The sequence below is a fragment of the Miniopterus schreibersii genome (genome assembly GCF_964146895.1).
Source record: "Miniopterus schreibersii genome assembly, chromosome: 4".
NCBI lineage: Eukaryota > Metazoa > Chordata > Mammalia > Chiroptera > Miniopteridae > Miniopterus > Miniopterus schreibersii.
Window position 1 is genome coordinate 40844822 of NC_138105.1, and position 24545 is coordinate 40869366.

General features: G+C 40.0%; 1 protein-coding gene across 1 annotated transcript; it reads right to left on the reverse strand.

Annotated features, from left to right (window-relative positions):
• Positions 1-696: 696 nt before the first annotated feature.
• LOC308556657 (glycophorin-A-like) lies at positions 697-20709 on the reverse strand. The gene is made up of 7 exons (XM_081136086.1): positions 20559-20709; positions 17819-17896; positions 10679-10780; positions 8181-8219; positions 6623-6708; positions 4992-5070; positions 697-1920 (listed from the first exon to the last, which is right to left on the reverse strand). The coding sequence occupies exons 1-7, from the start codon at positions 20593-20595 to the stop codon at positions 1916-1918; spliced, it is 426 nt and encodes a 141-aa protein (XP_080992212.1). The 5' UTR covers positions 20596-20709; the 3' UTR covers positions 697-1915.
• Between the last annotated feature and the right edge of the window lie 3836 nt (positions 20710-24545).

Consider the following 24545-nt stretch of genomic DNA (forward strand, 5'->3'; position numbering starts at 1 on the left):
TCTTTGACTGACAACTTCTTGAAAAAAGTACATTTTAAAAAGTACATTGTCTTGGTGCTTGGGTCATCCATGTGATTAAATTAACCCATAATACTGTTAAAACCATTTAAAAAATATACACCAACAGAATTGTGCTGTTTTCATTCTTTATTTTAAAAAAGACAACTTAGAGATGAGTGGATAAAAAAGCTGTGGTACATTTATACCATGGAATACTATGCAGCTGTAAAGAGGAAGGATCTTTTATCCTTTGGCAGAGCATGGAAGGAACTAGAAAGTATTATGCTAAGTGAAATAAGCCAGTCAGAGAAACACAAGTACCACATGACCTCACTTATATGTGGAATATAATAAACAAAATAAACTGATGAACAAAGTGGATCCAGAGACATAGAAGCATGGAACAGACTGAGGGATCTCAGAGGGAAGGCGGGGAGGGGGGTGTGGGTGGGGAGAGATTAATCAAAGAACTTAAATGTTTATAAGCATAACCCATAGACACAGACATTTGTATGGGGAAGGCCTGGGGGTGGGATGGATGTGGGGTGGAGGGGATCAGTGGGGATAAAAACAGGACATCTGTAATATTTTCAACAATAAAGATAAAGAACCTTAAAAACAACAACAAAATTCTTAATATTAAAAAAAAAAAATAATACAACTTAGTATAAAACATTCTCTGAACATACAAGCGGGTTAAGATTTAGATTTTTAATTTATTAAATACATTTAAGTTGCCAGGGCCAGATATATACATAATGTTACTCAGTTATCACACAGCAATAGGAAGTATTATGGGTTTTAATCAGTGTAGAAAAAGAATATCACAGGAAGGTACTCCTTTGTTTTTATACTGCTTTTTAAGTTTTACTATAAATGAGTGACAGGTGTATAAGCACAAAAGCCTTAGTCTCATACCTAGAAATTTCATTTAGATTATTTAAACCAATTTCCAAAACCTTATTAATAAGAAAACCTAGGACTGGATGGATTAAATGATTTAATTGAGAACACTAAAAAAGAACTTAACGGCAACCTACTAAAATATTCACTTGCATGTCAAGTTCACACATCTTGTGGCATTTACAGAGTTATTAAGTTCCTTTCACAAGGAAAGTCATTCAGTCTTTTCTTTCTCAGGGTTCTCTGACCATTTACATAAATAACTCTTCCAGTGGAATGCAATGAATGCATCAGTCAGTGGCCTGGAGAAGTTAATGCTGGAAAGTCAGAAAAATTTAAATGAGCGTTTATACATATGTACCATTTCACTTTTCTTAATGAAAAAAAAATTTGTATTGATTTATGCATTAAAAGATGAATGTGAGTGTTATTGTATATATCTATGTTTATATCTATGTCTATGTGTATGTCTATGTATACATGTGTCTGCATGTAAATAGGTATGTATGCAAGGCATTTCTTTCCAAGTACACACTTTACTATTGTGACTAAAAATATCATCATCATTATTGTATTACCATCTCTTGCTTATTCAGCAATGAAGGAAATGATAGGATTTAGTTTATTTAAAAATGAAAATAGATTCAGAAATTTAAGACAAGAAAAGAACTTAGATTTCATCTATGATATTGAAAGCCTTTCATTTAACAGCACAATTATTAAAATATAATAGAATAGAACTCCAAATCAATTAACTATTAGAATTATGCTAACATACAAAAGCAAGCATGAAAGAAAATATTTGTTCTTCATTTTGAAATATTAACGAATAGATGTATTTTCCATCGAGTCCCTGGGCTCATTATGATGAAAATTTCTTCCTGAAATTGTACAATTTAGGAATGTATATAATACATTAGCATGTACAATTTACATGTTAACTTTTCACTTGACTGAAGTCTCATGTCTTTTAGTTCTTCCAAAATTTGTCTCGGTGAGCAGGTTCTCATTTTCACTCTTCCGTAGAAGAATTATAAAGAAAAAGACAAAACAATAGTATGAGACAGAGTTATATTGAAATACAACAGGGAATTAATGCATAAAATGAACTTCATAATTCTACGTTCTTAGTGTTGTTCTTACATATAATTGTTGGGAAAGGAAAGGAATTTCCTTGCAGGTTAGCTTTACTAGAGTTATGTGCAAAGATACAGAATTTCTTAGAAATTCTGTTCTAAATACTTTAGGTAAGGAAGAAACATAATTGCTCTGCTCCTAGTTTCTACAGAGATGAGAAACTAGCATAGAACTTGTGCAGGGGAAGAATGCAATGGGAAGGCAATAAGTGATAAGTGAGCTGAACTACCTATGTGTAACTTCAAGAAGGTGAGGTGAGCTCCCTCACCTGGAACCTCTCTTGGGAATAACTTTGCTTCTTGGAGATAAACAAGAAGTCTGTACGGAAACTCACTGCTAAATTCCTCTCTGATTCTAGCGTGTGGGTCTCCTCCATCAACGCCAACGGGCCATCTTTCTTGGTTGGAAGGCTGGGTTGGTGGTACTCCCGTAGGGTGTGTGAGAGGGATGGGAAGAGCCTTTGCTCTCGTGGAAGCAGGGCATTTCCCAGTGTTCTTCCATTTGGGTTACCACAGGAACTGTGCATCCCCAGCATTATCCAATGAGAACTGGACTGCCGTGGGCAGCTGACTCAGATGCACTTATTCTCATTTCCCACCAAGCATAAACCACGTGCAAGTTCAAGGAGGTTGAAGCAATCCAAACGCTCTATCCTAACACCTCTACTCTAGTTCCTGGTGTGGTGGCATGAGCGCTCTAATTTGCCTTTGGTTTGTAAATGACATTAGACCAAAGCATTGTAAAATAATCTTACATGTTTCTAATGTTTCCTGTGAGGTGGGATCAGATTTTATAACCTATTTCGCTACCTTGCTAAGACACATTTAATAACTTCATTTGCACAAATACGGGGGAATGAATGAGCCTAAAATTTGGTTCATCTGACTTTTCACTGCCTTTACATATATCTGAGACATGAACAGAGAACCGAAGCATTGACCTTGCTAACGTGGAAATGCACAATTCCTTGGATGCATCGCAGTTTGTGTTCTTCCATGTCTTTGCTCATGCTGCCCAACCGCCTTGCCTGAGAACAGCCATTCCTCCTTGGAGGCTGGGCCCAGGTAATTTCATCTCCAGAAGCCTTTGCTACCTGCCCAGTGTCTTTCAGATGCTATCGCCTCTGCTACCATAAAACGCCTTCACTGCCACGACTGCATTCCATCTCTTTCCCCCACTAGACTCTCAGCTTCTAAAGGACAGAGACTCATATTGGTGCCCAGCACACAGGGAGCATTGATAAATGTTTGTTGCGCTTAAACTTACAAGGGTATTTTGATGCACTTGGGTGGATTAAATTGTCCCAAATCTTTATGCACTAGTCCACAAAGAGGCTCAAGATTGTACGGAAGAAAAAAAAAAAATGGTAGAGGGAATGCTGAACACTAACTTTGTCACTAGAACAGAGGAGTAGCTAAAAGAATATATGAAAATTGAAGTAACAAAAAATTAGGCTTTGGGTGGTGATTGTTCCATTTTAAAAACAGGGTCAAAACTTTTTTTTGAAACAATGCAGAAAGTAAATAAAATAAATATGTTATAGATCTTTGTTCCAGCTGCAAGTCCTGTAACAAGGTAATCTTAGTAAATGAAATGAATCTGGTACAGGACTCAAAACTCAAGCTGTTTTAAGCATCAGGAGATAGGATTTTAAGAATCCTTTTAGCTGAGAATTATGTATATGTCCTTCACTCTACAGAGCATGAACTTCCTAGGACTAAGTAATTATGTAACAAACGGCCTTCAGCTTTAAGAACCCATGTGATGGGGCAACTCCTGCATATAGGTTATGTAGTGTTGGTAAATCTTTAAAAATCTCTTACTTTTTTCCTGATTCCATAAGTCTAGAAAACCTAGTGAGCCCTTTGAAGACAGGGGCTTGGTCCAGGGTTAAAACTAGAATCTGGACATTACAGGACCTTGGTTCTGTCGTGATTTATAATATTTGCAGGGAAACTGTCCATCGGTGTTGTAGAGGCAGAATCAGATCCTTTTGCTTGAGCATTGACGCCCATTCCACAGAGACTTTTTCTTGGTGGACATCTCCCCAAATAGACGCCACTTGGGTTTATGCTTCAAAGTTTAATAGGAACTAGATACTCAATTAGTGAGGTTATCTAAGAGGCCATAGTGCACGAAATACATGAAACTGACTAAGTATTTTAATAAATATTTGAGGCATCAGTCACTACTCAGCTCGTATGAGTTGCTCTCATGCTGGTAGGGAGGCTTCAACATCGTTCAAACTTACATTTTTTTCTGTAAGGGAGTACCAACATCTGGATGATTTTTAATGTAATATCTCCTACTTCTTAAGGCTGGCAAAAACGCTCTTTTTAAAAAACACTGTGTGGATCAATACTGTTCTAGATGAACAAACTATACTTAGAGTTCTCCATGTGTTGTGTATTTACTTAGCAGCTGGGAACGAAAGGAAAACTCCTATGGCCAAGAACTGTTCTAGATGCTGTACTTGTAGCTTAGGTATGCCTCATGAAACTCTGTAAGGTTGACACTGTCATTATATCCCTATTAAATTAAATTATCTCTGTGTTAACTATCATTATCTCCATAGGAGTAGCTTGCTCAATGCTGTAAGTGTTGGAGTATGGATTCAAACCCAGGTCTGGCTCCAGATCTGGGGCTATTCAATGACACCCAATGCAGGATCTCCTTTATATAGCTTTACAGTTTGGAAAATAAGTGCACAAAAGAACTTTAGTTTTGTTTTACTTACAATGTTTATCTTACTTTTTTTTAAAAGATATTTTATGCCTAAGGGAGAATTTCATTGTGTTCACATAAAAAAAAAATCTAACAGAAGCAGCATTGATGAAATAGACTATAAATGAATCCTAATTTGGCACACCCTTCCCAAATCAGAAAGAAGCAACTCATCCATTTATTTCCCTTCCCCAAAGGCAATAGGCAATAAGAACAGTCACACCAACCTGGATTTCCTGTTTCGACAGAACTTAAAGGAACGTCTGTGTCATGTGAGAGTGAAGGTTGTATATCCACTGAATGTTTCTGTAAGTAAAAAGCAGAAAAATATTAATGTCAAAATTTTCTAAAGTTAAGACACTGTAAAGAAAAAGGCCTTAGATGAAATGTTTTGGGGGGCTAAAGTTGTCCTCTTTTGGTTAAAATTCATTTTGTAGGGTCCTCTTCCTCCTTCAAAAGTCATTATTTCATAGTTATTTACAAACTTCAATATAAACTTATGTTTGTACTTCTAAATAGTATTTGTCATTTCCATAGCTGAATTATTACCTCAAACATCGACTCTGTCTTATTTCCCTGCTATAATAAAAAGCTAAAATGGAAAAATGTTTTTAAGAAGAGGTAAAATCTCTTAGTCGTATTGACCATGACCCAGTTCTTCTGTGTTCATAGAGAAAATTTTCTGTGACTTTTGTCAACTAAGTATTTCATTGAATTTTTAGGTTTTAGATCACTAACTAAGAGAGAAGGCAAAAGCACAGTCTGTCATAGATGCTCAAACAAGAAGATATTTTCTCCTCAATATTTACACTACAGACAGGAGGAGCCTGCCTATATTCAAGTCTTCACAGAATCTCTCATATTAGAGCAAACATTCCATTACTTTGATTTTGTTAAGAAAGTATTATTTAGAGAAGATCCATTTATATGGAGTAATGATATTCAATCATAGCTTTAGATGGTTCTCACATAAAAGAAGCAGTTAAAAAAAAGGCAAAGGAATTTAGGGTAGATTTTACCATCAATCTTGCTATAGAATTTTTATTTAATGAAAAAAATTGATTCTAGCCTGGCCAGCATGGCTCAGCAGTTGAGCATCGACCCATAGTGCAGGAAATTGAGGCTCGATTCCTGGTCGGGGCACATGCTCGATCCCCAGTAGGGGGTGTGCAGGAGGCAGCCGATCAATGACTCTCTCATCATTGATGTTTCTCTCTCTCTCCCTCTCCCTTCCTCTCTCTGGAATCAATAAAGACATATTTAAAATAAATAAATAAATAAATGAATAAATAAATAAACAAATAAATACATTCTAGAAAGAGGAAGAGAGAGAGAGACATCCATTGGTCACCTCCCTCACGTGTCCTGACCAGTGTACCAGGGTTTTGGGTTCGATTCCTGGTCAGGGCGTATGTGGGAGGTGACTGATTCTTTCTCTTTCTTTCTTTCTTTCTTTCTTTCTTTCTTTCTTTCTTTCTTTCTTTCTTTCTTTCTTTCTTTCTTTCTTTCTTTCTTTCTTTCTTTCTTTCTTTCTTTCTTTCTTTCTTTCTTTCTTTCTTTCTTTCTTTCTTTCCCCTTCCTTCCTTTCCCCTTCCTTCCTTTCCCCTTCCTTCCTTCCTCCCTTCCTTCCTTCCTCCCTTCCTTCCTTCCTCCCTTCCTTCCTTCCTTCCTTCCTTCCTTCCTTCCTCCCTCCCTCCCTCCCTCCCTCCCTCCCTCCCTCCCTCCCTCTCTCTTTCTTTCTTTGTTTCTTTCTCTCTCTCTCACCACCCCCCTTCTCTCCCTCCTTTCTTCCCTCTCAAATCAACAAACATAGTCCCCCAGGTGAGGATTAAAAAAACACACAAAACAAAATTCTTACCTTAGTTAGTTTGCCAATAGCATAAACAAAAAGGAGTATAATTCCAACGACACCAGCTATCACCCCAAAAATGATGGCTATTATCACTATGGGAGAAAAAGAGAGCAGAAAATTACAAAAATGTGAAATCAGTTACCATGTATCAATGGAAAAATAAAGCAAGTGAAATCAGGGTAATATCACTTTGCCTTTTCATAGGAAGAACATTAATATATGTATATTTTATCTTTTCAAAAATTAGGTTTTTTCACGTAACCATGTGAAAAACTGAACCTTTGAATAGTAAAGTCAGAGGTCACATTTCTGACAGAACCAAGACCCAAGGGCTCCAACTCCAAATCCAGTGCTCTTGGCGGGGCCTCACGGGTGTGATTATGGATGGCAGCTATGGGACGGGCCGTTCTGCCCCGATGTGCGGACACATAAAGTGTTTCATAGATTCCAAGTGATGAGAGAACAGAATGTCTTGATCTAGAAAAGGGGCATTGGACAGATCAGAGAATCAGAGCTTCGGAAGGAAACCGGGATAAGCAGTTTGCTAATGAAGAAACTAAGACTAATGAGCTAGTTACTCATCCCAGGTGAGACAGCTAGTTAGAAGGGACGTGACTGCCACTCAGGTCACCTAGATGCTAAGCGTCTGTTCCTTCCGCACTATCCTTCTGCACGCCCTGTAATATAATCACTAAAAATGTTTTTCAAGCCTTTCCCGCACTGGGAAGGAGATGAAGTGTGAGTCCGCGCTCTGCACATCCCCGCACATTCGCTGTGATTCCGAACGAAGCAAATAGAAGCAGAACGTACAGGAAACACGGCTATTTATTGGGCTAATTCACATGCAAAAGTCTCATTATCAATGAAAAGAAAGTTAAAGTAACTTTTTCTCCCGTTGGTATCGCCCAGCACTCCTGTCCACTTAGCCGTAATTTATGCGACAGCGATTTAGCTCCACAGCCCATTTTTTCGAGCGTGTGTGAAGTTCGGACACAGGCCAAGTGTGAGGGAGGCTGAGAAAGGCAGGACAGTGGGTCAGCGTGTAAAGGACTAGAGCAGGTCTACAGAAGCCCTACGGGGAAAAGTGACAATCCCTGGTCGTAGAGGGTTGAGAGACAGCCCCAAAGTGGCACCAGGGGGCCAAAAATGAATTGAGATTGAGACATAAATGGCTGTATTTATTCTTGATATGGGGCCAGTTAATGAAATGATTTTAAACTCTGGTTTCTTCACAGTAGGGATAAAAGAAGTTCAATGGTTTCATAAGCTCCTAAGAGACTTTTCTCTAGTAACCACGGTGGTTAGAAAGCTAAAAAATGTAAAAGAAAAATTGTTATCATCATGTATTGTTGTTTCCAAAAATGTTTAAGAAAATAAGAAATGCTCATTTTAATTTTAAAAAGAGCATATTTTGTTTGCCTTTTCAATTTTGTCTGATTAAAGTTAATAACATATGCTTTTTTTTTTTAAAAGGAACACTTCTTATTTTCTTAGGCATTTGGAACTAGCAACACATAATTAAACTGGAAAGACTGTCAGTCCATACAAGTAAATATTAACATACCTGGTTCTGAGAAAGTATGAGTTATTTGTTTTCTTGTTCCTAAAAAGACAAAATTTCAAAGTAAGTCAGAATGCGTAAGTTAGCTTGTCTAAAAGATGCCATTTTGGAATTAGATAGTTTAGAGGGATTCTTTTTCTTAACTGTGTTTAGGGAGCTATTGTTCAAGTTTCAACAGCTGGCAAAATTTATGAGCTATTGTCTTACTCTATTAATAATCCCCATACCTACTTTCAACTGCCCAACAAGCTTTCATGGGTCAGAAATTAGCCAACTATCTTATTGACTGACGTGTAGGGTATTACAGACTATTGAAAGAACCACCTATTGATTTCCACAAGAAACAGTGCATTTTTTAAAAAATGTAAAAATAGCCCTAGCCAGGTAGTTCAGCTGGTTGAAGCACCATCCTGACATCAAAAGGTGAATGAGGTTCGATTCCCAGTCAGGGCACATTCCTAGGTCACGGGTTTGATCCCTGGTTGGTGCAAACAAGAGGCAACCAATTGATGTCTCTCTCTCTCTCTCTGCCTCTCTCTCTCTCAAATTAATAAAAACACATCCTCAGGCAAGGATTAAAAAAGTGTAAAAAGATAAGAACAATTTTTTAATGTAAGAATAGTGAACAGAAAGGAGACACATTGAGCCATCACCCCACGTAGAGTTCAGGCCAACCGAAAAGAAATCATACATATTGCTATCAATTTTCTCGATTTATGCCACAGCCACCAGCTGAATCCAAATACCTACTGTGTCTCCTCTGAGCTTTTGTCAACAGTCCCACTAAATTCTCTGTCTGTAGATGTTTCCAGTACAGTTGCCTTAATGCTTTCCCAGAGTTACCCTCCCCCTTATCAGTCCACAGTTTACATTTCTTTTTCTGCTGTCTCCAAATGCCATTTTATGTCACCAAGCCCTCTTACCACTACAACCACGTAACTTTCTTTTCTTTTTTCTTTTTCTTTTTTTTTTTTTGGTTAATCATCACCCAGGATATTTTTTCCATTGATTGTTTTTTGTTTTTTGTTTTTTTTGAGATTGGAAGGGGGAGAGAGAGAGAAGCATCGATGTGAGAGAGACACCTGTAAGCACCTGACTGGGGCCAGGAATTGACCTTGTAACCCAAGTATGTGCCCTTGACCGGGAATCCAACCTGCGACCCTTCAGTGTGCGGGCCAACACTCTTAACCACTGAGCCACATCAGCCAGGGCCGCCACAAAATTTTCTTGAATTTGATTATTACAAATAACGTATTGCACCATATTGTGTCACATAGTCAATGACTTGATTATGTTTGGTCATTCTGGAGCAGTTATTTATAAAGGTTAATTGGGGCCTGTCTTCTTCTTTGTGGCAGTTACAGCTGTGGTTGGTGTATGAGCTCTGGCAAAGAACAGATGGGGTTTTGGTCTTTTACTAGCTGGGCGGCCTTGGACACGTTATTTAATTTCTTTGTGCTTTAGAATTCTCTTGAGCAAATGAAGACTATAATATTTATCTCTTTGGGTTTCTATAAGGATCAATCAGGTAATGCATGAAAACTCTTAGCACAGTGCCCACCGTGCTAGCTGTTATTTATAGGATTCACGGCAGGGAGTGTGTGTGTGTGTCTGTAGTTGGCCCTTAAATGTTTTCTGGTTTGACACACACCATGTTGACTTCACGTTGAAATCATTTTGAAAACTGGATTGTTTAATTGGACTCAGAAGCCTAACAATTAGTTCCAAGCATTTAGCCTAATTTTCCTCTCTTGGTCTTTGTTAAAATTTGTCCCTTCTTTTATCTTGGTACGTTTTCTCAATACTTCTACTAGCTAATGATCATGTAGCCACTTTAAGTCTTCTTTGAAGCTTTATTTTAAATCTGGAGTATCCTGCTCCGACCTCACCTACAAGGACCCTCTTTCTTTCTACGTTCAGCCCTCTCTTGTAAATTCATCTTCTCCCCAGAGAAATAACCAGAGAGTGGATGCTGCCTGACTACCCTTTATCTCAGCACCCAGCTTGGCTTATAGTTATCAGCAATCAGGCACTTCTGATGTGTCAAACTCCGAGCCAAGCAATTTTACACACATCTTTTTCATCTTTAGAGAAACACCATGAGATGAGTATTATGGGTCTCATTTAAAAATTAAGGGGACACAGACCCTTTGGGGAGAGTCCCCAGGGTCAGCAGCTGGGACAGCTGAGCCACCCTTGGATCCACCACAAGTTCTCCTCTCCGCTGCATTTGTGGCTCCCTTTATGTGCTCCACCATCTCACAGTCACATTCACCCTTTATGTGCTTTGCTAAATTGCTTTATTTCTTTAACCCAAAGTATTGTTTCTGTGAGGGATTCCAGAAGTGAGAATTCCTCAGAAGTATAGGGACTGTGTCTACTTATTAGCTTTGTTTCTTAGACTTCCAGTTTCCTCGAAGCAACAGTTCCCGTGAAATAGTGCTGTGTCATAACAATAACTCCAGGGCAACTATTTAAAAATATGGACATACTTTCTCCACCTCCATTTTCGACGGGTTGTCCTCTAGTACTGAAAACTTCTTCTGGTCTTTGGTAAGCAGTAGGAGTGGCTTCGTGTAATTCCCTCTCTGTGGCAGCCCAAGCTGTGTAAAATAGAAGTTGAGAAAGGCATCAAACATATCACAAGAGACAAATTTATCCCAGGTCTCTCCCACATGCATAGCATTTTACATAACTTAGGGAAATTGTCTATGTTCTATGTTTCCTTTTCCTCACTTTGTCTCCCAGGTACAATCCTATTTTCTCAGTAAAAATTAAAACAAAGACATTTTAAATTCAATCTTCTTCTAGCTTCATAGAAGGTAAATCACTCTGAAGGTTCCTCACCCATACTTTTTTCTCTGTCTTTATACATCCTCAGATGCTTAAGCTACTTTCAAATTTCAAGGTAAGGAAACCAAAATTCCATAATATGTACCCCCAACAACCACCAAGAATATTCTAATGCTCTTTTGATAGCCACAGCCCTCACGTCTATCTGGGTCTCCCAGGTTTCTCAGGCCCTAATCAGTTAACAGACACCTGTGGACATAGTTATGCAAAATTGTAAAATTTCTGTTGAATACGTGGACTTTAAATGGGGCTTTTTACAATAGACTCTTTAGTTGGGTCTACTTGGTAGAAAGGGTCCAAGTAAACTTGTAACCATTAAACCACAGACATGGTTTGCCTTACCTCTTAGGGACTAGGTTATGCGAAGGGTCTCTCCTCAGCCCTTCCTTCCTTCCTTCCTTCCTTCCTTCCTTCCTTCCTTCCTTCCTTCCTTCCTTCCTTCCTTCCTTCCTTCCTTCCTTCCTTCCTTCCTTCCTTCCCTCCTTCCCTCCTTCCCTCCTTCCCTCCTTCCTTCCCCCGCCCTCTCTTGTGCTCCAGGCACTCTCTAGCCAAATCAGCTTTCAACAAGTCTGTTCGCATTTTTTTGGGATTAACGATCAATTTAAATATTGTCCTATTTCATTTAGAATGTCCTCCTACATTTTATATTGCAAAGTCACTTAGAACATTTAATCCAACTTCCTTGTAGTACAGATAAGAAATCTGATATCATCAAAATGAAATGTTTAGCTCAGGTTAACAGCTGGTAAGGACAGAAATGGAGACCTGATTCTGCTGACTTCCAATATTAGTCCCGCCTTCCAGATCTCTGCCTGGTTGAGATCTTGTAAACAAGGTTTCTTTGAAGTTTTAGCTTACTAATTTATAAACACCAGGGTGCATTGCACACAAAACAAGACAAGTAAATTTCTTGAGAGTCCTGGACATCCTAAGGGCTAGATTTTAATAATATTAGGTAGTTTTCATTTTGACAATTTTTTCACACCAATTTATTGTACTATTTACATCATATCTCTTAGCTCTCAGTGTCCTCTTGCTACTAAGAGAAACTGTTTTCTACTCTAGCACTATTGACATGTGGGTCATTTTCTTACCTCCTTCACCTCTTCTAACAAGAACACATCCAGACTAGACCTGAAAAATGCCACCTTTCTCTCCTAGGTAGGTATGTTGCCCTTGAGGTCTTATGGAAGATGTGTCCAGCATCTAGCTACTCAGCAGCAAATAGGATTTGGGACAACAATGCATCTTTTCTTAGCTGGACTGGGCTCTGAAAAATCCCATGCTTACTTGCAATAAAGCAGTGGCTGGACCTGGAAGGGAGGGTAGAGTTTAAGCAGAAATGCGGAGGAGGGGGAATTAAGGTAAAGAAAGGGCCTGGGCTAACACAGGGAGAAAGAGAGGACGTGTGCGTTCCTGCCAAGGCCAGGAGCAGTGAGCAGGCCAAGGTGGGCAACCTCTCAGGTTGACACTAGTTTAATGTTCAAGTGGAAAATTAGTGCAAAATAAAATAGAAGGGTAAGTTTGGCAAGGCCTCAGACTCCTGGTTAAAAAAAAAATTTTTTTTCCATTTCCTAGACACTGAAATGGCATTTGCTATGGTGCTTTGTACAAAGTACATATTTGTGACCTGAACTGAATGCCATAATTTTAAGTTTGGGAAGGTAGAATAAATGAATGAATAAATATGCCACCCAGAATATGAGCTATTCCAAATTTGCATAGTAGTATCATCTCACAGTTTACACTTGCATAACATCTGAATTCTTCCAAAACATTCACCTCTTTTGTCCCTTAGCCTTGACCTGGGAGTTGCTCAGGAACCCTCTACCAGCCTGAGAGGTGTGTGTGTTGGGGGAGGAAGCGCGAGAGGCCCCTGCCACTGCTCCTCTTGTGCCAAGGAGGGGGGGCAGCTTGTGGGCCCAGAGCACCGGTCGGGATACATTTGGGAACAGAGGTCCAGCCTCCTAACATTCTGCTCTGTGCTCTATATCCATCGAACGACACGGTTTCCCCAGCAGTGGCTACTTCTAACATGGAATGTTATTAGAAAGAAAAACAGTAAAACGCAATGTTGGACTAATGCCCTGCAGTTTTGCTCTATGACAAAACTTCCAGTCGCTGGGCTCCTGTCACAAAGTGATAAGTCAGCCCACACAGCTGCTGGCTTGGCTCTGGCACCCGTCTGACTTGCAGTCGATAGAAGTCTTATCTTGCAAAAGCAAACTCTGACAAGGATACACCCTGCCTGTGAAATGCCTTAAATAGTTTCCAAGTCAGAAAACTAAATTTTCTCAGTGTTACAGTTTTTGGCATTGTAAGGACCATGGAACTGATCGACAAATTTATTTGTGGAAGTTCTGCATAGCTAATTTGTGGTAAAACTGGGACAAAAACTCACATCCGAGGATTTGCAATCAATGCTTTTTTCTGCTGAACCATACTGTGTTATCCCAAAAGCATGTATGAGTGGGAATCTTGCCTGTTCCACGTAGCCTTTGGAGAAGGCTGTTGCTGTGAAGCAGTATTTTAAGGGAAACAATCAGTTTTGCTCTTGAACCAAAAGGCTTGAAAAACTCAGTCTAGGTCAAGTTGTAATAATATGTCCATCTGTTTTGTAACCCATTTTTCACTTTTGAAAGGGTTTTATTAAGCTAAAATAGCCATTTAAAATTTAGAACAATTGCACTTTCTAATGGATTATTTGGTGCGATAACATTTGAGCCTAGTCTCCTTTGATTTTTTCCCCCATGGGTTTAAAATTTTCCAAAATAAAAATTTGGGGAAAAGAAATACAGTAATATAGTGTATCATACTCATGCATACACAAAGAAAATATTTTTTCACCTATTCTTGTTTAAAAAAACACCTCTCCTACTATAATTGGAATAGATGGCTACTTCTTCAAGATATCTTCCATGCTTAAAATTGGCCTGTAGTAGTGAATAATAAATTAAAAAAATAAAACAGGGAAAATTTTATTTGGTAGCCAATGCACATGTGTATACACACAAATAAATTGCAGAAAAATTTTATGTATAACACATATATAAAGGTCTTAAAACAAATAGTAAATGCAGTCCAATATGAAAAGAATTCCATAAAATATTAAAATTCCATAAAATACATTTCTTACATCATAGTTGAAACATTGAATGCTGTCTCCCAAAGCTTAATGATGTAATAATAAATTGCCTGACAGTTATCATGAGAGAAAATATCTATTATACTGACTATAACAGGAATAATTTTTAAACTTCTGTTTCCTTTTCTTTAGGAATGTCTGTTAATCTTATTAGTTTCTCTTGATATCACTGTATTTTTATTTTTTAATATGTTGTAATGATGATTGATATCAATGAACATGATAATACTGCACTGTGCCCATCCTGGCATAAGCCACTTGGCTGTTGTAGAATATTCTTTTAATATTGTTTAGGACTAGAGGGCAATTTCTTAACATGAAATGGATTATTTACTGAAAGCAGCAGACATAATCATTATATGACATTGTTTTAGAAGTTATAATAAATGCAATATGATAAGAAAAGAAGTGGCTATAAATATTTATTTTAAGCAAAGAAACAAAATTATCATTTTTATAAGCAATGTGATTGCTTAATTTGGAAACTAAAAAAAAATTAGCTATTATATCAAAATAAGCATTAATAATGTCCCTTAAAAATGAATTAACACAAAGCAATCGATTCAGACTAGGCCATCAATAAGCAGTTTGAAAATATAATGAAACGTGTCTTAATTAAGACAAAAAAAATATGTAAAATACCTCTTAAGAAAAGACACAAAATGTATCTGACGTTTGCTTTGGTAATTTTTTGAGGGGATTTGTTTCAAATTCTTCAGAGAACATAAAAGAAGATATGACTCAATGGGAAAACATGACTTATTCCCTATTGAAAGATTTACTATTATAAAATGCTTTATTTTCTGTGAGCTTATCTATTCATTTAACTATGTTCTAACCAAGGAACACTGGGAATATTTTGATGATATGTAAGGACAACTTTCCCAATGGATTCTGCAGCTCATCTGAAGAAATAAAGATTTCTAGCCCCCAGTCGGGGGGACCGGCTCGTTGCAGACCGAGCCTCCGGGTCAGAGCAAGTAGGGAAGCCGAGCAAATCCAACGCGTGTGGGGGGACAGAGGCTACCAGGATAGCAGGCCCTCGAGGCGGGGAGGGGAAGTGTGCAGAGATGAGCTCCACGTTGGCCACCAGCTTTCCTCTGGAGACATTTATCTATTTGTGAGTGGGGCCTAAGAGGCTGTGAAGTTTGTCAGAGACTTTGCTGGTCTCACAGAACCAGGGGAACTGGGTTTGGGGGCAAACACTACAAGTTCTGCACTGGGTTCCCAAGTGCTATTCACCTCCCCCATGACTGATGGATCCCGACTGTCTTTAAAATTTTGGTATTTTATTCACCATTGATTTTTTTTGGAGTTAATTTTGAGTTTTTAAAAAATATTGCACGAAAATGTTTATCTTGTTGACTAAGGTTTGAGCAGCTCATTAAATTTGGAGCCTGAGATGAGTTCCTCATTTGCTCACCCTAATCCCAGCCCTGAGTCCCCCCACCTGAAATGAGTGAATTCCATTGCACGCAAATTACACCGTAGCAAGCCAGTTAAAAAAATAACATGGAAAAATGGTTGACTTTCACTAGTAATCAAGGACATAAAAATTTAAACATAAATACACCTAACCTATTGGCAAGGATAAAAAAGCTTCTGGTGCACAATTAGGCAAGAGGGTATGGAGGAAGATACTTTCAAAATTTATTGCTGGGTATATATATTGGGATAACTTTTGGGGAAGCAAATTTGGCAATATTCATCAAAACCTTTAAAATGTGCATAATCTGACATGGAAATGTGAGTCTACAAGGATGTCTATCATAGCATGTTTAAAATAACACAAAGTAGAAACAACCTGTATATTCAAAAGCATGGCAGAGGTTAACTAAATCATGGTTTATGCATCAAATGTAATATATGAAGCCATTAAAATGTTTTACAAGTGTGTTTCTTAATATGGAAAAAAAATGCTCTTTGAGTGAGGAAAAGGAAGGTTTCAGAATATTACACAGAGTAATTTTAAGTGTATATTTATAAACATATCTGGAAAAAATATCTGAAAGATTTGCACAAAAATGTCAACAGTGCTGATTTCTGGAGAGCAGAGTGGGGAAGGACTGTTATTCTCTTCTGCGGAAGGAAGAAGATCATGTTGGTTAAGGGCGAGGGCTCTACAGCCAAACCTCCTGGGTTTGCATCCAACTTCAATGCTCACTGATTGTATTTTAAAACTTTTCGAGCCTCTGTTTTTTCATCTGTGCAATGGGGATAATACCTACTCCATACTGAGGTTGTCAAGATAAAATGAAATAATCTAGGTAAAGGGCTTAGCACGGTGCCTGGTACATAGAAAGTATTCAGTAAGAACTATTTAATAACATCAAATTCTCATTTTCCTGGAATGAAGATGTAAAAACAAAATATATGCCATGCCCTCTCTTTACATACAGTTTTTTCAAAGTCCAGAACGCCTTTTCTCTATCACTGGATAAACGTTTGTATCACTGGATTTACAGTGCCTAAGGCCATAGGTGGTACAGAGGTAGAGTGGAAAATCTGTTACTGGAATGGAAACTGTCACAAGTTATGGTGACATGAGCTTAAGAGTACAAAGGCAGAATGTGACCCATGAAAAGATCTCCTTTTCAGATTGGACTGGAGGAAACAGTCCAGCAAAAAACCTTCAACTTCTTTCTCATTTACTCCCAGAGATCTAAACTTCTCTTCCCTGAGTCAAGAGCATTTGTTTTCCTTCTTCTGCCCGATTCATTGATTAAATTTAAGAACCCCTCTCTAGGCTTATGCGCACCTTGGTGGAGAGAAACTCGGACCTTTTACTTTGGACCTTCAAGGCAGAGTTGGAGCCTGAGTTGGAGCCTGATCTAAAATGTCAAGGGGACCAGGCCCCCACACCACCAGGGCCAGACCCCTCCTCCTGCCCTGTGACTGGGGGTTGGTGTGGTGCGGGGGGACTGAGAAGAGCTACCACATTTTATGATTTGGGGCTTACAATGCCTTTGGACTCATTTTCTTTTCTGAGACAGGGATGGGCCTGCACACTGCCTGACTCCCACGATGTGAGAGAAGTCTGTCAGTGAATGAAGCGTCCTCAGGCTCTATACTGGCCACTTTTCCGATGCTCTTAGCTACTGGATATTCTATGGCTCTTGGGGACTTGGGGATATCGTAACAGGAGCGAGCCATATAAAAAACAGAAGATGGGTTCATTATGACTGATAGGTTATCACATGTTTATCATCAATTGCTGCTCTTTTCTCTACCAGATCCCTGAAATCAGTTCAGCAAACACCATAACCAAGGTTGTTGGAGTAGCAGTAAACCGCAAGGAAATGAATGCTGGTGTCTTGGTTTTCCTCCACTGATGTTTGCTGGCCTTGCTTAATGAAGGGGACCTCTTAGAAAGCAGCGATTGTGTTTGTTCAGTTCACTTGTAAAAAAAATTTTAATTTTTTCCTGATTGCAAGTTATGATTCTCTTTGCAGAAAACTTAGAAAGTACTAAAAAGCAAGGGGAAAAAAGCTACCCACAATCCCTAGACCCCGAGATAGCCCTGGGGTGTTTCTTTTTGGCATTTTGGCTTTAGCTTCAGTTTAGTTCATTTATCACAGAAAACTACACAGATAGGTACTTATTAAATATATGGATATGATAATAATGGCTGGAAATCTATTACCACTTTCACTGGATAATGTTCGTTCACCAGGATCAGCAATGGACACAGCAGGTTCAAGGGTGGTTGCACAAACATAACCTGTAATGACAAGTTAGGGAAATTACTTAAAATACACTTCCCAAACAGGTTCATAGATGTTTCCAGTAGTCCCCTAGAAACCAAAGTAAAAAGAAATTTATCACGAGTATGCCAAATTCAGTTTTGCAATTTTGACTCAGTGTAAGTTAATTCTGAGATACTATCCATTCCTTTCCCTCTCTTAGGACCCCTTCTTCAAAGGAATTCATAGTGGATTGCCTATTTCTTTCTAAAAATCCAATTTCACACCAAGCTAAAGAGATTTATAGGTTTGAGAACCAGCCTCCAGCTCATGTCAGGCTGCCCTTTGAGGACTCTCTGAAGTTTAGAGATGACAGGGATTTTAGATACCATCTATTCTGTGCTTTATTTAATAAGTGTGAGGAAACTGAGGCCCGTGGGGGCTCATTGATTTTGCACAGTTAAAGTAGCCCACAGCAAAATTCTAGTTATTTGTCATTTATGCAACTATTATTTATTGAGTGCCTACTGTGTGCCCAGCCATGTGTGGGATACAGAAACGAAGACCCAAGTTTTAATTTTAAGAAATGTATGTAGTCTTGTGGTCCCTGGAGCCCAACTAAAAACTCTTTCCTGTAACAATTAAATGGGCAGAAAGGCTCTGCCCTTGGATCACGCAGGAAAAAGAAGCTGCCCTGCTTCCTTCCATGGTTCTAAGCCTGTGCTGTTCGCTCTGCTGTGCGTGCAGGTGAGTGTGATAAGATGCACAGTTGGTCATTGTCTACCGACAGGGAGCTCTCATTTTGCCTAAATAAATAAAAACAATATTCTCTTTTTGCCTTCTCCTCCCTCCCTCCCTCCCTCCCTCCCTCCCTCCCTCCCTCCCTCCCTCCCTCCCCCCTCTCTCCCTCCCTCCCCTCTCCCTCCTCCCTCCCTCCCTTCCTGTTCCCTCCTTTTACTTTCTTCCTTGCAGATTCGGCCAATATCCTCCTACTAGAGGTCAAGAACTGGGCTAGATTCTGGGGCTATGTCGATGAATAAAACAGGCGTGATAATAACCTGTCCCTTTGGATTTTCCAATTAAACCAGTACATGATGACCCAGAATGCAAATTTTGCATGATTTTTAAAGTAAAGTCAGGAAACTTTAGAGGGTCCTGGTTTATGACATAATTTCCCAGTTGAGATATGATACTGTACTCTCAAATTCTTAGCATGGGAAGCTGGCTTTCAAAGAAAAGCTTTGTCTATCCTTTGAACATGCTGAGTCGTCCCCCCCCCCCCCCCATCTTGGAACGCTGGCCCTCTACCTTCCAGTGCCCTTTGCCCAGATTTTGCAAGGTTGGCTCCAGTTCGCTCTTCAACTCTCAGCACCCATGTCACCTCCTGGGCAAAAAGTTCCTGCTATCCATTTCTCTGCGTTATGTTTATCACCTTACCTGGTTTGACATTCTTTGCCTTATTTTTTATTGTCAGTTATTTTAACGGTTTACTTGTTCTGTTTAATGTCTGTGTGCCCTCCCACCGTCCCAGTCCCCCCCCCTCCCAACTGAATATACCCTCCTTGGGAGCTCGTTCATTGTACTACTCTGGCCTGTATTGGGCGCCTGACATAGAATTACTGAATGAACGAACGAGTGAATGATTGGGAAGAAAATTATTTGCAAAAGACTTACTCTCCATGAGGCGGATGACATCCGAGGTTAGAAATGTTGGCTTTGGCCTTAAGATTACAGAAGAAAGCAAAACCATCATGTCTTTTTCCCAGGCCAGTGACGCTTAACCCTACTCACATTTTCCAGGTTCCCCCTTCAACTGAAGAGTCGGGGGGGACCCTGTTTTCACACCCTGTCGAAGATTCTGTAAGGTAGTCACAGCAAGAGACTTTCTTTGAAGGGCTTTGAGAGATGCAAAGATGGTAACAGCACTGACCTTGAAGGCCAAGGGCCTCACGCCTCAGTAACAGACCCACAGAGAGAGAAATGTGACCCCCATGGTTTCAGAGTTCATGCTCGTGGCCTGTACCGTTTTGACAGGAGAGGAAGGAAATTATAATATTTTTTGAAAACTTTTTAAGAATGGAGGACTACGTATCCATCCCCATCCTCATTAATGATGATTTCATTTAGAAGTTCACCTTATTAAAGCACAAACAAAGCAACACATTTGTTTGCATAGAAACAGTTCTCATAATATTTGATAGACTTCTTTTAATTCTAGCTAGGCTTAGAATGAAAGCATGAGTCTCACCCCGGAAAACTGCAATCCAGCCACAGTTGCTGGCTCCCTCGTGCCATTTCCTCCACCTTGATCACTGAAGCCCAATAAAATCTCTCTAGCAGACTGCGATCTGAGATCATATTTATTCATTTAAATAAGACAGAACTAAAGTGGGATAGTTTATATTTTAATCTACAGTCTCATATCTAATATAATAGCATCAGGCTAAAAAAAAATTCCACTTTCCTGGCCAGGCCTGGCTCAGTGGTTGAGCATCGACCTATGATCCAGGAGATTGAAGTTCGATTCCCTGTCAGCATACATGCCCGGGTTGCGGGCTCGATCCCCAGTGGGGGCGTGCAGGAGGCAGCCAATCGATCACTCTCTCTCATTGTTGATGTTTCTATCTCTATCTCTCTCTCCCTCTTCCTTCCTCTCTCTGAAATCAGTAAAGATATATTTAAAAAAAAAATTCCACTTACCTGACAATAGTAACACAACTATTATTTTTTTGTACATCCTGAGATCATGAGCCAGCTCACAAAAGTCAGTGCAAGAAGAGCAGCCAGGACAACTGAGAGCGTCAATCGACAGCCCCAGCCTGCACACTGTTATCTTCCAGGCCCACTTCCCTGCGTCATCCTCTGATAGGCTGGGTGGCATTTTAAATGATGCAAAGCTGTTAAACGCCTGTCAATAAAGATACATGGACATCTGCTTAGTTGGGATTATTAGAGTGTTATTAAGTAAATCTTCACTTCAAGGAACTGGCTGCCACCTGTTAATTTTACTTTGCACAAATTAAGTGGGCATTGCAAGATAGTAGCAGTCAGAAGCTGCCCAATTGGACAGACAAGAACTTGGCTGCAAAGGCCTGAGGCCAGGACACGAGGACGCTGTGCTGGTTATTATGGAGTTAGGCATCTTTTCCTTTTTTTTTTTTTTTTTTAAAGATATGGCTTTATTGATTTCAGAGAGTAGAAGGGAGAGGGAGAGAGAGATAGAAACATCAGTGATGAGAGAGTCATTGATTGGCTGCCTCCCGCACACCCCCTACTGGGGATTGAGCCCGAAACCAAGGCATGTCCCCTGACCAGGAATCAAACCTCGATCTCCTGCATCACAGGTTGATGCGCAACCACTGAGCCATGCTGGCCAGGCACCTTTTCATTTTTAATGTGGAGGTTCTTGGGCCAGGATGGAAGCAAGCGACTTCTTACATGTGAAATAAATGAATTTGAGAATTTTAGTGACTGTTTGAGTGCTCTGAGGTTTGAAAAAGTTCTCAAACTCACAACAGGCCACACAGCAATGAGATAATACAGGAGACACAAGAAACCTCTAATTCAAAGCAGAGTCTGAACTGAACAGCTGCCCAACCAGTGAGTGTTCCTCTCTAAAACGTGCCCCACAGAGCAACTGTAGGTTAATGCCAAGACAATAAGTTTGAATGCTCAAAAACAAAAACAAATAGGCAAACCAAAATCCTTGATGTAAAGTGGCTTAAAATGAAGGGTAGGGATATCTGAGGACAATCAATTTTAAAGGTAGACAGAACAAAAGCGACATGAATTGGATCTGAAACAGCTCAAAAGAAGGGGATTGGATACTCCACCTAAATTGCCTTACTTCCTGTGTTTGTGAAAGTTGTGAAATATATCATATTTACATTTTTACCCCAAAATGTGGTTTAAAAAAAGAATTATTAAATGATGATTGCAACTTCAGAAAATTGAGTCACAGAGAAAAACATCATTTACTGGGGAAAAGATGGAGATAAATATCAGCTAACATCTTAAGGGGGAGGGAGCATGGGATTGAGGAAGAGATGGGCAGCTGAGATGCAGACTTGAGGGAGATTAAGACTGAAGGGACACAGAGACCCTGAGGGACGGTGCAAGGATCTTAAAGTCCCAGACTCCTTGAGCCCCTCTTAAGGAAGGGAGAGGGAGAGATAGAAACATCAATGATAGGGGAGTCATTGATCGGCTGCTTCCTGCACCCCACCCCCCCGCTGGGGATCGAGCCCATGACCCAGGCACGTGCCCTGACTGGGAATCAAACCTCGATCTCCTGGATCATAGGTCAATGCTCAACCCCTGAGCCACTCCGACTGGGCAGAAAACAACTTCTTTTAGGCAGTCTTGGGGAGGGGAGTGGAGGTTGATCTTTATGTATATATCCTATGTCATATCTTAGAGTCAAGTTACCCCAGCATGGAGGTCTCTTCCTAAGGCAGGAAGGAGAAAAGGAAAATCAGCCTAAAATCCAGCTCTCATCTCTTCTTCAGCCCGCAGTGATTGGCCTCTGAAAACCCTTTTCTTCATGTAACCTCATGCTTTCCTAGAGAATCACTTCATTAATCGTTCTTGGGACTGCTGTAGCAGATACATGCACTAGTTCATGTGCTGTCCGGCATGATCCTTTTCGTTTATGTGTAGGCCCTGTCTTCCTTGGTCTATTTGCAGCATTGGGCAGATTACAGAGGCTGAGGAACAGTCAGCAAATTGTCATCAGTGCTGGCAACCAGATGACTTGGGAGCCACCGACATGAACATGAGGCCACAGGAAAGGAATGGGTGCTTTGCTCTTGGTCACCTAGGACTAGTCAGGTCTTAATAACGTGGGGAGAGGGCACTGACTTTGGGTCAAGTATGGCTTTGGAGCTTCCTTCAGGCAGACATGTGGACCTGATTGTTGGTGTTTTTACGTGCTGTTGAGTCGGCTCCCACTCCTGGTGACCCTGTGATGAGTGATGTTCACCATGTCCTGCCTTCAGTAGCCCTGCTCAGCTCCTGTAGACTCATGCCGCTTCTTTTACGGAGCCAGTCCATCTCACATTGGGCCTTCCTTTTTTCCTGCTGCCTCTTATTTCCCTAGCATTATTGTCCTTCCCAGAGAACCCTGCCTTCTCATGATGTGCCCGAGGTAGGACAGCTTCAGTTTGTCATTTCTGCTTCCAGCGATGTTTCAGCTTTAATTTACTCAAAGCCTGTAGGATTCTCAGTGTAGAAATTGGAGCATTGCACAAAGGGTGTGTGGACGCTGAACTCTACAGTGCCCTCTAGTGGCGTATCTGCATAGTGGAAGGAAAACTGGGAGACCTGAAAATACAACAAAAATATGCATCAGATGACACATTTCCTTTTCAGGCATTTCCTCCAACTTCTTTATATTCCCACTGAAACACATGTTCAGGATCACCATAATTTTGCCCTAAGTGTTTTTTAAAAACATTGATTTAGTTGCCAATATTTTAAAAAAGTATGTATTAATTAAAAATCAGGAGGGGATTTTGCCCTGGCTGGTGTGCTCAGTGGTTAGAGCACAGACTGGAGCACCGAAGGGTTTCGGGTTCGATTCCTGATCAAGGGCACGTACCTGGGTTGTCTCTCTCACATTGATGTTTCTCTTTCTCTCTCTCTCTCCCTCCCACTCTAAAAAAGTCAATGGAAAAGATATGCTTGGGAGAAGATTAACAACAACAAAAAAATTCAGGAGGGGATTTAATTAAAAATTTGATCCCTTTTAAACAACACGAAGACCTGTGAAGAGTGAGCTTGCAGTCCCACGTAAGGACAATCACTGGAGCTGAAGATCGGCTGTCCCTTGGGACTGGCAAGCTTTCTTGAATGAGCAAAGTCCTCCATATGCTGTTTGCAGGAGTCAGCTAGACTACGTTATACTCTCACAAAACCTCAAAACCTCAGTATCTTACAGTAACATTGGTTTGTTTCCTGCTCAAACGACATTGTCTGGGGTGGCTACAGGGTTTCGGGGTTCAGACTGAAGAAGCAGCTCCCATTTGGAATATGCTGTTCTTGCTGCAGAGGGAAAAGAAAAATGGTCACATGGGACAAAGGTTTTCTTGCTTCTGCTTGCACACCGTGTATGTTGTTTTTCTCACATTCTACTGGCCAAAGCAAATCACGGGCCAAGCTGACATCAGTGGGGCAGGCAGTCTATTTCCTCCAAAGGGAAGTCCTGCAAGTCATATGGCCACGGTGAGAATATATAAAGCTCTTATGGGAAGGGCAGTGAATAATTGAGAACAATAATATAATTGGCCACATTAATTTATACTCCCTGCCTAGCTTCTTTCTGCATTGGGTTTGCAGATACAATTTAGATAGATGGCAAAAGTTAAAGGACTAACATATAGTAATTTCTTACATTTATTTTTTATTAAGATGGAATGCACACAAATTTTAAATGCACAACTTGATGGATCAGTTGAGTGTGCATGTGTGTGTGTGTACCACCACTCAGATCAAGATGTAGAGCACTTTTAACACTCCCAGTAATTTCTTTCTTTCTTTTTTTAGGATTTTTTTCCATTATTTTTCAAAGAGAGTGGAAGGGAGAGAGAGAGAGAGAAAGAGAAACAGTGATATGAGCAGGACACATCGATTGGTTGTTTCCCGCATGTGCTCTGACCAGGGCCAGGGAACGAGCCCACAAGCTAGGTA

Excerpts from the sequence above, each read along its gene's own strand:
- LOC308556657 (XM_081136086.1), bottom strand. The coding sequence starts at position 20,595 with ATGTACAAAAAAATAATAGTTGTGTTACTATTGTCAG. Across the intron at positions 8,220-10,678 it reads ACAACCCGTCGAAAATGGAG|GAACAAGAAAACAAATAACT; the intron begins GTGGAGAAAGTA and ends TTGTCTTTTTAG. Across the intron at positions 5,071-6,622 it reads CTATTGGCAAACTAACTAAG|AAACATTCAGTGGATATACA; the intron begins GTAAGAATTTTG and ends TTTTACTTACAG.